We start from the raw sequence: 14,478 nt of genomic DNA, 5'->3' as shown, positions 1-14,478 counted from the left end.
GTTGCTGCTTTCAGTAATATGTTCACAGTTTGTGGTTGTTAACTGCTCAAGGATTAGTATGTTAGAATTTTACTAATTCCCAGAAACAGAATTCACTAATGTACCTTCTAACTACCTTTCTGAGTTATACCTTTGCCTAATTTCACATATTCTGCAATTTAGATATCAAGGAAGTTGGTAAACAACCAACTGGAAACAACCAACTTCATATAACAGTTTACTAACAATATCACTCAATTTTTCATCTAACCAAAGTTAGAAAAAATTAATTAATACAAAGTTTTAAAATTGCATCCCAACTTATTATACTTACCTAGCTCCCAAGATATCCTTTTTGGCAAGGCCTATTCCAGCTATAACTTTTACCCTCACAATTCGGGAATTTTCCTAAAATACAAAAATTCGTATTTTATTTTCATGTAATTTATAACTTACTTAAGACACATATCTTTAAATATATATATATACCAAATAAGATAACAGGATATTAAAATTAATAGGAAGAATCTTTTTTCAGGAATTAAAATGACTAAAAGTATATAGAGAAAAATAAAAATTGTATTGTTATTTGTAATGACTGGATTAGCTACAAAGAAAATCCAAAGAAGCTAGAGTCAAATTATTATAATGAGCAAAATTTATCATTGTTGCCAAGAAATCCAAAACCAAATTACTGGAACTTTTATGGATTCATCATTTTTGCTAGGTACAGGATAACACAAAATTCAGAGTTCATAATCATTTGTAATAATAATTTAGACAGGTAAAATTATTTTTAAAATGCCATTCAATAAACTATTTTTAAATAATACTATAATGTATTAATATTTCAATGTATGAAACATTAAAATTCTTGGGTATCATAATAGCATGATGAGGTTTTATGTAAGAATATCCTATTTTTAAGAAATACATATTGAAGTATTTAGGGATAAAGTCTGCAACTCACGCTTAAATGGCTCAGCCAATAAAAAGTTGAACATAAATGAATGTGTGTGTATATGGAACTAAAGAGAATAACCAACTGTTGCCAATTTCTGGATCTGACTGATAAGTAATCAAGTGTTCATTATACTATTGTTTTGTTGTCCCATAGATCTGAAATTTTTTTAAATAAAAAAAGGTGGGTAAAAATACTATAAAACAGAATGCACATTTAAAAAATTCACAAATAAGCAAAACTGTTAGATATAGAGAAACAAAATTAAGAAAAAGTGTCAAGACCTTTATGGATAAAATCTGTAAATAAAGAAAATAAGGAAAATATAAATAAATGAAGAAATTCGCTACATTCATGGAAGTAAATATTTAATATTATTATATGTTTTCTCCAAAGTAAATTACAAACTCAATACAATTCCAACTCCCCTCCTTAAATTCTTTCATAGATCTTAACAAATGATTCTAAAATTCATACAGAGGGGTGAGAATGAGTAAAGAAGTAAACAATAATATTTGATCACTATTTTATACTATATATAAAAACAAACTCCAGATACATCAAATTTTAACAATGAAAAAGAAAACTTTAAAACATTCTTAAGATATTTTAGAATATTTCTGACACTGAAGAAAGAATTTTAAAAAATACAAATTCTAATCGAAAAGTTGTTAGTTCTGACACTAAAATTATGTATCCTTTGTGTGAAAAGAGATGCCATGAGCAAAATGAAAAAACCATGGGACACACAGGGTAGAAATATCTAAAATATATATACCAAGTTCAAATTATGATTATCCAGGATATATTATCGTTGTTGTTCGGTTGGTAAGTCCTGTCTGACTCTTTGCAACCCCATGGACTGTAGCCCACCAGGCTCCTCTGTCCATGGGATTTCCCAGGCAAGACTAGTGGAGTGGATTGCCATTTCCTTCTCCAGGAGATTGACCCAGGGATCAAACCTGCATCTTCTGCACTGCAGGCAGATTCTTTACTGCTGAGCCACCGGGAAGCCCATCTGGAATATATCAAGAACTTCTAAAACCCACAAAGTGATATTTAAACAACATAATATAAGAAATCATACAGAATGGTCAATAAACATGAAAAGATCCTCAGTTTCACCAGTAAAAAGAAAGATCTCTAGTGTATGTGCTGCCAATACAAACACAAGTGAGAACTCTAATACACTGTTCATGAGAGTAATTTTGAAGAGATATTTGGCAATATCTATTGAAAGCTCTAAATCAATAGCCCAGGAATTTCACTATTAGATATAAGCCCTAGATAAACTATCACTGACTTACACAAGGCCAACAATTTCACAGCAGCATTTATAAGATCAACAAATGTGAAACAAATGTTGCCTAACAGAGAGGAACCCAACTGGTCCTATTCTAAAATTACTCCATCAGCCAGATGAATGGATAAAAAAGATGTCACACACACACACACACACACACACACACACACATATACACACAATGGAATACTACTCAGCCACAAAAAAGAATGAAATTTTGCCATTTGCAATAACATGGATAGACTTGCAGGGCATTATGCTAAGTGAAATAAGTTATATAGAGAAAGACAAATATTGTATGATATACTTATATGTGGAATTGAAAAATACAAAAAACCACTGAATATAACAAAAAAGAAGCAGGCTCAGACACAGAGAACAAATTAGTGGTTTCCAGTGGGGAGAAGTTGGGAGGGGCAATATAAGAGTGGCAGAGTAGCAAACCACTGGGTATAAGGTAGGCTCAAGGACGCATTGTACAACACAGGGAATGTTGCCAATATTTTGTAATAACTGTAAATAGAAAGTAACCTTTTAAAACTGTATAAACATTCTAAAATAAAATTATCCCATCAGCAAGTAGTAGGTCATATTCCTTTTTGAGAATAAATCTCGGTGGGGGATAATATACATATCATAGGGTATTTATTTATTTATTTCAGTCTTTTTCCATTTCTAAATACTTAGAACCACCCTCATTCCTGGGAGTTTCACTGAATAAATATAATAACAAATACCCTGTAAGCTATAAAACTCAGATGACAAATTCATATAACACAAAAATCCTTGACTAGAGATACTAAATATTTTATAACTTTTCTCCATCACCAAATCCTCAAGTATCAGAAATAAAGGCAATTGGAAATCAGAAGGGAAAACGTAAATTGAAATTTCTGTTTTCTGTGGGGACTGATTTCCAAAAATCTGAAGAGATTTACAGAACTACCATTTTTTCCTGGAAGGTCACTGAATAATTAGGTCAATTAAAATATTCTATTGGCCCTACAACTGAATTTTCCTATACTAGTTGACTGGAAAGTGGCTACTCTATTAAAGTGGCTACTCTATTCAGTAATTAAGTAGGTACTAATTCCCAAGACTGATTCTAAAAATCATATATCTTTTCAGGGATGACTTAACAAATACACATTTTTTCAAGTGTAAAGTATAATCAAAGGTACCCTCAGAAAATAATGTTATTTGATAATCTTATCTTTTCTAAGTGCAGACAATTGTTTGTGATTTGTACATGATCTTAATTGAGGGAAGAAATTATCATTCCCTTCTAAAAAAAGCTAATCCATATTTGTTACCGTTAATCCATCTCCTGATTTAAAAATCATACACATTAGCCTGAAACTATCCCCCAGAAGTCTCCTGAAGAAATGTAGCAAGCATTAAATAAAAACAATTCCAAAGGGTAATAATTTACAGTCACAGACACATTTAACTTTTAAACTTTATCCTTGCATTTTACAACCACAAAAATGAGAACTACTTCAGATGCTGTGGTTAAATGATGTAAAGCTATATTGATTTAAGAGTCTTCCGGGAAACTAAATAAGAAATACCATTTATTTTCATATTTGCATTAATATAATTTCATTTTATAAGTTTATGCTAAAAAATTGTCCCCACTGCTCTCTTTGATCACATCTATCATCAGAGATCACACCTACATTATCTTTGAAAATGAAGGAGAAGGCCATATATGTTGCAACTAGAGACCAAACTCTTTAGTAATTTTAGAATTGTGACACTAAAAGTATCACTAACAGAATTCTAGATAGTACTCAAATGAGTGAAAAAAGAGACAAAAAAAAAAAAAAGAAACATCTTTTCCTTAATCAAAACAGAGTCTTTATCCTCAACCAGACCAGGGCTCTTCACTAAAGCTGGACTCTCCCCCTCTTTTACTCATAAGAGAGCTTTACTGATTTTTGAAGGTTAAATGAAAAGGTTGCAAATCGCAGGCAAAGATATGTGGCTTTTTTCAAGGACAGGGGGAAACAAACTGGTAATGTGTTATCAATGCAGGCAGCTTCAGTAATTAAAAGCAGCTTTCCAAAGGCTGAGCTTTTCTCTACAATTCATGAAAACAGTGTGAATTATGCCTTAGTCTTCTGTCAACCTCCCCAACCAAATAAATAAATAAAAACCAGGAACAGGAAATCCAGAACTTTAAGTCTTTCCATCTCTCAAAGGTCTTGGGAGAATTTTTGTTAACCTCTTCATCCTTCTCCCTTCCTTTCACTGCCCACTCCCACCAGTCTACTTCTTGAAAAAGATTATGTCCTGTGTTTCCTTATCTCTGAGTTTTTATATAAGCTGGAGTCCCTCTGCCTGGGAGATTCTTCCCCATCCTCTACCCCTTCATTGTTAAAGCCCTATATCATCGGAGCAGATTCTTTAGAGACCATTAAAAATGGAATTATTAATATTATTTAATGACAGAAAATAATTATAATGTTAATTGGAATAGTCAAGTTGCCAAATGGTATCTATTCTGTGACAACTCCATAAAATCATAAATTCAGATGGATAAAGTAAATATGCAACAATAAAAATAGCTACCATAATAATGAGATAAAGGTTTTAAAATTTGTTAGGTTTTAAAGGTTTTAAAATTTAATTTAAAAAGTTTGGTATAAATTTAAATTTTTTTTCTTAAAAAAATGCCTGTCCTTTCTTTAAAGACCAAATGATATCTTTTCTAAAACCCTTGATACGAATTTTCCTTCTCTTTGTTAGAGGCTCAATTACATAGCATCTATCACATACCATCTTGTATCTGAGGCAATAAACTATGTGTCTTTCTCGATTATTAAAATTGTGAAATTTTGAAGACCAAGAAACTCATCTTTATGTTTTCTTTGCATCCTTTATAGAACCCAGCAGATTACTTGGCAAACAGTAGGGGATGATAAATTCTTGATTAACAATAAACCTTTCTGAAGTAGCTGAAAGTAGGGATAAGGTACCAAATTAAAAGCAAGGGAAAGTCTGCACAAACAGTGAGCTCCCAGCCCCTTCCCTTCTTGGGCCCAGAAAACTGGAAGACTTCTCTGTGCGGAAGTCAAAGGGGTTGGGGGTATACACTGTATATATATACAGTATCCCACCACTATGGGTTGGGGGTATATACTGTATGTATATACAGAATCCCACCACTATGGGATTGCTTCAGATAACACATATTGATAGGGTTCAGATAACCCATAATAATAGGTTCAGATAACCCTATTGTGAAATGCTCTAGTGAATAGTAACTGCCCACTCATACAAAGGATGGGACTAAATCAGGAAAGAGGAAGACAAGAGGTGAAAAAAAAAACAGTGGATCCAACACAGAAAAGAGATCAAGAGAATTCTCACAATGCTGATAAACGGAATCCTGCAGACAATAGTGGTATGACAGGTGTAGAGTGCAAGCCATTCAGACGGAATTCAACATAACAAGAAGCTGTCTCTAACAAGAATGCAAAAAAGGGAATGGACAGCATTCATTACATATGTGTGTACGTATAAACACACTGAGTAGTTGCAAAGCTTTTAGGCAGCTTGCAATTTAATTTGTGATGTTGTTTAGTTGCTCGGTTATGCTTGACTCTTTTGAGATCTCATGGACAGTAGCCCATCAGGCTCCTCTGTCCATGGAACTTCCCAGGTAAGAATACTGGAATGGGTTGCCATTTCCCCCTCTAAAGGGGATCTTCCCGATCCAGGGATTGAACCCAGTGCAGAAGACATCTTCTGCACTGGCAGGTGGATGCTTAACTACTGAACTGCCAGACTTCCCTTAATATGTGACAGCTGTACAGAAAATGAAAGCAAACAAAAGTGTACAATAAATAATTACAAATATGGTACAATGGTTCATATGTGAATAATACTATATCTACATAGTGTAATAATATAAATACTATTTACATAACAAAAAATGTACTACGGTAGGAGGCAGGGATTTAACTTTTTTATATATTACTTTTCTTCCAAATTAAATATTGGAACCTGTGGCTTGATGGCAGTTTTCCTTCTCTGCTGTGTAAATTTGCTTGAAACATTTTACAAAAGTATAAATATAAATGAAAATATAAATGATAGATCATCTTTATTTAAAACTAAATGAAATCAGGGTTGTCCTAGTAATGCTGGAATATATATATGACTGCTATATATTTGCTACATATGATCAAAATTCCTCAGGAGTTTTTGGCAGTAATGACCACGATAAACTAGAATACCCAGAATTCTTAGATTTAAGAGACATTAGAGATGTTCAAAGTGTATTCCCTGGAGCAGTAGTATGAGTTTAGAAACTCCGATTTTCAGAATCTATTGAAATTTTCAGAACCTACTGAAAATAGACTACTGATGGGCCAGAAGTCTGTTTTAACAAACTCTGCAGATGATTATGAAGGATACTAAAATTTAGAACTGCAGGTAAAGAGCATGAGGGTGAGAAAGAGAAGTGCTAGTTAATGCAGCTCTAAGAGTATTCTTCATTTAAAAACTATAACTTTTTTAATCAATCATTAACCTCCCCCCAAAAGAATCTCATCATTATCTTACATCTTAACACTACTTTAAAATGTGTTACACTATACCTATGCTTCTGGGTTTCCAGGTGGAACTAATGGTAAAGAACCTGCCCACCAGTTCAGGAGATAAAAGAGATACAGGTTCGGTCCCGGGTCAGAAGATCCCTTGGCGAAGAAAATGGCAACCCACTCCAGTATTTTTGCCTGGAGAATACCATGGACAGAGGAACCTGGTAGGCCACAGTCCACAGGGTCACAAAGAGTCGGATATGACTGAAGTGACTTAACACACACATATACCAATGCTTATTTATACATAAAACACGCCTGGAATGAAACATATCAAGTTGATATCCTATATTTGTGGAAAATATAATTTCCATAAAAAAGATCTATAGATGAATGTTCATAGTAGGTTTATTCATAATTGCCAAAACCTGGAAACAAATGAACGGTCCATCAAAAGCAGAGTGCATAAACATCTGGTAAAGTAAATTCATACAACGGAATACTGTGTGCTATGCTTAGTCCCTAGTCTTCTTCGACTCTTAGTGACTCCACGGACTGTAGCTCGCCAGGCTCCTCTGTCCATGGGATTTCCCAGGCAAGAATACTGGAGTGGGTTGCCATGCCCTCCTTCACAGGATCTTTCCAACCCAGGAATCGAACCCAGGTCTCCCATATTGCAGGTGGATTCTTTACTATCTGAGCCACCAGGGAATCCCAAGAAAACTGGAGTGGATAGCCTATCTCTTCTTCAGGGGATCTTCCCAACCCAGGAATCGAACCCAGGTCTCCTACCTAGTAGGCAGATTCTTTACCAGCTGGGCTACCAGGGAAGCCTCAGCAATAAAAGCAATGAGCTACTAAATCAAACAACCACATGATTACTTTGAAAAACATAACATTAAACAAAAGAAGCCAGACACCAAAAAGTATATACTGTATGATTTCATTTAAACAAAGTTTCAGGACAAAGGCAAAACTAATCCATGGCAATAAAAAGCTGCCTGAGTGAAGGTGAGAAATTGAATGGGAGAAGTCTCAAGGAAACATTTAGGAGTGATGGAAATGTTCTACATCTTAATTGGGTTGTCAGCTACGCTTGGCTATGCATGTTGTTGAAAATCATTGTACATCAAATTGTACACTAAGATCTGTGCATTTCACTATGGATAAATTGTACTCCTCCCTGCCCTCTGGAAAGAAAAGTAAAATAAAGACATTTTCAGACAAAAACAAAAACCAATGAAGTTCATTAGCAGGAAACATTCACTGAAAGAAATTCTAGAGAATTTCTCCAGCCAGGAAAAAAGTCAACCCAGAGGCAAAGTCAGAGGTATGGGAAGAAATGGAAGAAAAAACAAGAAAAGAAAATATTAAATACATGTGGAAAAAATTATGAGAAAAATAATAGCAATGTTGGTGGTGATGATGATGTGTGTAAGGTAACACAGGTAATCAATGAGTTTCCATTCCACTTAGGATCCCATGCATGCATGCGTGCTAAGTCGCTTCAGTGGTGTTGGACCCTTTGCAACCTTATGAACTGTAGCCCGCCAGACTCCTCTGGCCATGGGATTCTCTAGGCAAGAACACTGGAGTGGGTTGCCATTTCCTTCTCCAGGGGATCTTCCTGACCCAGGGATCGAACCCACATCTCTTATGTCTCCTGAATTGGCAGGCAGGTTCTTTACCACTAGTGCCACCTGGGAAGCCGAAGGATCCCATACAAAATACTTAATAAATGGCCTTAAGACCGTGCCTCACTGGGGTCTGCTCTCCACTCCAGATTCAACTCCTGATACCGTCCCACTTTCTCCAACACTCCAGGTGTCTTTCTGGTCATCTCCTTTTCATCTTTCGCACATGCACTTCTGTTTACCTAGAAGGTGTTTCCCCTTCCCTGCCTGGCTAACTCCTACCCATCTTTAGTGTACTTCCTTTGCTTTTCCTCATATTCTCTCCCTTCCTCCCTATAAGACTAATTCTTTTTTTTCCTGTTATATATTTTTATCTTGCACACCTTTTCCTTCATAACATTTATAAAACATTGATGTGTGATTATATAATGACCCTCTCTGCCTCTAGGCTATAAATTCAGTAAAGTCTGCTGTCCTTCATTATAACCGAATGTTCTGACTCAAATGACTTATATATATTAAATGTTCAACAAATATTTGTCAAGCAAATACAGAATTCAAGTACTTCATAGGTCCACCGAAAAGCTATAAGAAAAAAAAAAAAAAAGAAGAAGAAGATTCAGAAGAACAGAGGAATAGTTACAAGTTAATTCTGCACATGTTCCATTCATCCTCTTACTGAGCATCTCTTCTGTTAAACCTTTTTATTTGAGCAACTATTCGCAGTAGGACAGAGGAAAGACCATGACTTTGGTACAAAAGAGTTCTGCGTTTCAATCCTACATCTGCTGCTGCTGCTGCTAAGTCGCTTCAGTCGTGTCCGACTCTGTGCAGCCCCACAGACGGCAGCCCACCAGGCTCTGCTGACCCTGAGATTCTCCAGGCAAGAAGACTGGAGTAGGTTGCCATTTCCTTCTCCAATGCATAAAAGTGAAAAGTGAAAGTGAAGTCGCTCAGTCTACCTACTGAGATTAAGTCCTTGAGCAAATCACAATTTCAGATTTCCCATCTGTAAAATGAAGATAGCAGTACCTAGTTTCTCAGGACAGTTGGGATAATCACAAAGTATATAGAACACAGAACCTGGAAATCTGTGTATAGCAAGTATTCAGACTGAACTGATGATTATATTTCAATTGACTTTTTCACCCTGGAGGAGGATATTTTCATTAAAGCATCTATCTGTACTGACATGACTGTTTGTCCACATTAGTCTTTTCATCACTCTAGCATGGCTCACTCAAGGAAAGTCAAGTATTTGGGTCAGGCCAGGAGGTTATGCTACAGATATATTTATTTCACAAAAGTCTCATCAAGACATTTTTGTATTTGTTTGTGCTGTGTCTTTCTCTCAGCATTTATCTGAAGATTTCTTAACTTTCCAGTTCATTTATGCTCTTAAAACTTTGACAGGACTGGGACAGAGTACAGACTAAATGGAAGCTTCAAAAAGGAAGAAGTCAGTAACATTGATTCAGTAGAACAGTGAGTTTAGCAATTCGAATCAGCAATCTTATAAGTCTCCAGGTGTGGTAGAATATAATATTCTTAATACCAGATATAGCTAGGAGGTAGGCAAATGGCTGACTTAAATATCCTGTCCGGACAAATGACAAAAACTTATGCCGGGTGTCCTGTAAGTGACAGGGCCAGAATTACAACCTAGTCAAATTCCAATTTTTATACCCCTCCTCTCCCTAAGTGATATATTTAAAGGGTACCTCCAAGATTCTAGTCCCCTGTGATATAGGAATTGTTAATAGTTAGCTATTAAAAAAAAAATGTAGTCCCTTCTCTTCTCTTCCTGGTGCAGAGGAATCAACAACAGGCCTTGGGCAGAGTTTGGGGGGAGCAGTAAGGTGCATGGAGGTGCATGAGCAGCAGGTCCACAGCATGGGGAACTGAGGAGAAGACAAAGGTGCCATATGGAGAGGCTTCAGAAGCATGCCAACTGGAATGGGACTCAGAGGAGAGAGAGGAAGACAGCATAGACATACACAGCAGTGCTCCCACTGGCACCCAGGGAGCTAAACGCAGGGTGCAGAAGTGGCAGACAGAGGACATACCTGCATGATTGGAAGATCACTTATACCAGAAACATATGTAAATTGGGACTAAGCAAACAAGTAAACAGAATGAGGATAATGAAACTCAGAATTTTCACTGTTAGTTTTAGCCACTCAGACATGTCCAACTCTTGGTGACCCCATGAACTGTAGCCCTCCAGGCTCCCCTGTCCATGGAATTCTTCCGGCAAGAATACTGGAGTGGGTAGCCATTCCCTTCTCCAGGGGATCTTCCCAACCTAGGGATCAAATCCAAGTCTCCTGCATTGCGGGCAGATTCTTTACCATCTGAGCCACCAGGGATGCCCTCTCTAAAAACCATTTCCCTACTAAATGAACCAGTGTTTCTAGGAGAAATGGCTGATCCCAGAAAGTGCTGGACCAGGCAAAATATAAGAGGAGTCTAGAACAATCTACTGCCAGAAAAGTAATGAAGAGTTCAAAGAATGATGGGGACTTGCCATAAGGACACAGGAACCTCCTTGAAAGAGCTTCCACTGGCCAAATCGAGATAGTTTGAGCCATAAAATATTTAAGGATAGAGGCTAATTACAACCCATTGAATAGGTGGGATTCTACAGGTCCATGCTGATACAAATAAATAAATGGATAGCAAATGGTCAAGAAAGAAAAGGTTCTTCTTACACAAAACATCAATTAATAAAAATGGAAATAAAAACAGCAGCATTTGTTTCAGGTGGAAGTCATGGACGGATATTAAAATTAGTGGATGCAGGTCTAATTGAGGGGGTAACAGGCAGGAAGGCCAGGGGTCTCCAAATAGAGGAAACAGCTTACAAGTGTATTTTTATCTCTCTTAAGTGGCAGGAGGAAACAAACTAGCGATATTTTTTTCCTTCTCTATACAAATTTAAAAGGAGGTTCCTCTTAAAATACTGTGTTGCCATAACCTTGAGTTAACCAATGCATTTTTCTTATGAAATGTTTGTCTTAAGCTATGTTAATGTACTATGCATTTACCCCAAACTCTGTCTTCAAGTCGGTTCTGCCTAACGGCTCAGAACCTACTTGACAAACAAGTATGTTATACTCAGATATTGTTCCCCTAATCTATGTAAACTAAACTATTTGTATGGTAATCTGCCCTTCTACAAGATTCAAATTAATCATTTTATGGCCCGGGATGAATCGTCTGGTGTCAAGATTATTCCAAAATGCATCTTATGGGTGAGGGGCCCAGTGCCATTCTGAGTTTTAAGACATTCCTTTCTTTCATTAACAAACTGTGGCACCCCACTCCAGTACTCTTGCCTGGAAAACCCCTGGACGGAGGAGCCTGGAAGGCAGCAGTCCATGGGGTCGCTGAGGGTTGGACATGACTGAGGGTCGGACACGACTGAGCGACTTCACTTTCACTTTTCACTTTCATGCATTGGAGAAGGAAATGGCAACCCACTCCAGCGTTCTTGCCTGGAGAATCCCAGGGACTGGGGAGCCTGGTGGGCTGCTGTCTATGGGGTTGCACAGAGTCGGACATGACTGAAGTGACTTAGCAGCAGCAGCAGTGACTATATTAACATCCAGCTGAAGACTAGCAGGGGGGTACTCTTTCTGCCCCCTTCTGATGCCTATGTCAGAAGCTTTCTCTATCTCCTTTATACTTTGATAAAACTTTATTACACAAAAGCTCTGAGAGACCAATCCTCGTCTGCGGCCCCATATTGAATTCTTCTCCTCCAGAGGCCAAGAATTGCGGTGTCTCTTCGTTCAACAACAACCTTTCATGATGAATGAGGAATAGGATACCACCACAGTCTCTGAATATGCCTCCACAAGATATCTATCAATTATAAAGGGAAAGCAGCAATATCACCAAGAAGAAACCTAGCAGACACCAACATGACCAAGTGATCAAGGTTAGACGATGATGAGATGATGAGAAAAGCCAAAATCAAGCACCCCTTCATATATCAATAACCTCAGATATGCAGATGACACCACCCTTATGGCAGAAAGTGAAGAGGAACTAAAAACCCTCTTGATGAAAGTGAAAGAGGAGAGTGAAAAAGTTGGCTTAAAGTTCAACATTCAGAAAACTAAGATCATGGCATCCGGTCCCATCACTTCATGGGAAGTAGATGGGGAAACAGTGGAAACAGTGTCAGACTTTATTTTTTGGGGCTCCAAAATCACTGCAGATGGTGACTGCAGCCATGAAATTAAAAGATGCTTACTCCTTGGAAGAAAAGTTATGACCAACCTAGATAGCATATTGAAAAGCAGAGACATTCCTTTGCCAACAAAGGTTCATCTAGTCAAGGCTATGGTTTTCCAGTGGTCATGTATGGATGTGAGAGTTGGACTGTGAAGAAAGCTGAGCGCCAAAGAATTGATGCTTTTGAACTGTGGTGTTGGAGAAGACTCTTGAGAGTCCCTTGGACTACAAGGAGATTCAACCAGTCCATTCTGAAGGAGATCAGCCATAGGATTTCTTTGGAGGGAATGATGCTGAAGCTGAAACTCCAGTGCTTTGGCCACCTCATGAGAAGAGTTGACTCATTGGAAAAGACTCTGATGCTGGGAGGGATTGAGGGCAGGAGGAGAAGGGGACGACAGAGGATGAGATGGCTGGATGGCATCACGGACTCAATGGACGTGAGTCTGAGTGAACTCTGGGAGTTGGTGATGGACAGGGAAGCCTAGCATGCTGCGATCCACGTGGTCGCAAAGAGTCGGACACAACTGAGTGACTGAACTGAACTGAACTGATATACCCTGAGAAGAATACAGTATTAACTCAATGATTCCTGTCCCAAAAGCATGGTTTTGACATCATCCTGAGGAAAGAGTAAACAGATGCAAGTTGAGGAACATTGACAGGTTATACAGCCTGCGCTCCTTACAACCGTTAAGGATAAGAAAGACCAAGGAACTGATACAAAGTACGTGCAACATACGCTCCTGGATGGGATTCTACACTGTGAAAGAAGAGAAATTATTAGAACTCTGGTCAAAGACTGAATGGGACCCGTGGATTGGGTGGTAGTGTCATAACAATGTTGTCTTCCTAGCTTAGAGGGCTGGATGGCTGTGATACAGGAAAGCATTCTTCCTGTAGGAAAATAAAGAGTATTTAGTGGTGATAGGGAATCCTATCTGCAAGTTGTCCTCAAATGGTTCTAAAAAAAGACTAATGAAAATGACAATTAAAAGGTTATGGAACAATTACAGTGAAATAACAATAGATGGAGAATCTGCTTTAGGAGGATTTGGAGTTCTTCGTACTGTACTTCCAACTTTTCAGTTGGTTTAACATAATTAAAAAGCAAATTATTAAAAATGAACTAGTTTCCTATGGAAACTCACAAAAACTAATTAGAATGATGCTGGAATTAAAGAACTGCAAACAAGCAGTGATGAAACGAACACCACATGAAGTCCTGGGTTAGACACTAACACGGCTGCCACGTACACTGTGCTTCTCCTTTGTGTGCAGTGAACACAGGTTTGGGAACTTGGTTCTCATGCTCAGTATGATGCCAGGGCAGGAAGGGTCTGCTTCTGCTCAGTGACAGTGGGTCTAGAAGTGTCAGAACATGCACTTCTTAGAAACCCTGTTGCTTAAGTACTGTCATAGATGTCAGCATCAGAGACATCCATTCTTCTGCATGTGCAAACTCTGCTCCCAAACTGGCAATGGAGACTCAATCCTTTCCTCTTTATTTCCTTCTTTTCCTTTTCAGTCAGGTTTCAGCTGCAGGAAATAGAAGGTACTCTAGATATTTTCAGAAGAAAGAAGCTCATACAGGGAATTAGGTGCTTCCAAAAGAGCTGGAGAGGTAGGCTTTAGGCTGTGCCTTTAGAGAACTCCAAAACACCTCAGAACTGGCCTACCCAGGAAGCTGCCACATCTGAGAAAGGAAGGTTATCAGGAGCCACCATCAGACCTGCTGACTTTACAAATATAATCCATCTAGATGCCAGGAAGCTGCCACCACCACTATTTCTGTAATTTCCTATCAAT

General features: G+C 37.7%; 1 protein-coding gene across 2 annotated transcripts in view; it reads right to left on the bottom strand.

Moving 5' to 3' along the window:
* NEDD4 (NEDD4 E3 ubiquitin protein ligase) overlaps window positions 1-14,478 on the bottom strand; it is a 143,507-nt gene that overhangs the window by 125,430 nt on the left and 3,599 nt on the right. For both annotated transcript variants that reach the window (XM_027971804.2, XM_027971806.2), the window contains exon 2: window positions 314-387. In XM_027971804.2, the coding sequence (XP_027827605.2) occupies window positions 314-387 (74 nt within the window). The remainder of the gene's footprint in view (window positions 1-313; window positions 388-14,478) is intronic.

The sequence above is a fragment of the Ovis aries genome, chromosome 7 (genome assembly GCF_016772045.2).
Source record: "Ovis aries strain OAR_USU_Benz2616 breed Rambouillet chromosome 7, ARS-UI_Ramb_v3.0, whole genome shotgun sequence".
Taxonomy (NCBI): Eukaryota; Metazoa; Chordata; class Mammalia; order Artiodactyla; family Bovidae; genus Ovis; species Ovis aries.
Note: the sequence above shows the minus strand (reverse complement) of the source record. Positions and strands in the feature narration are given on the sequence as shown.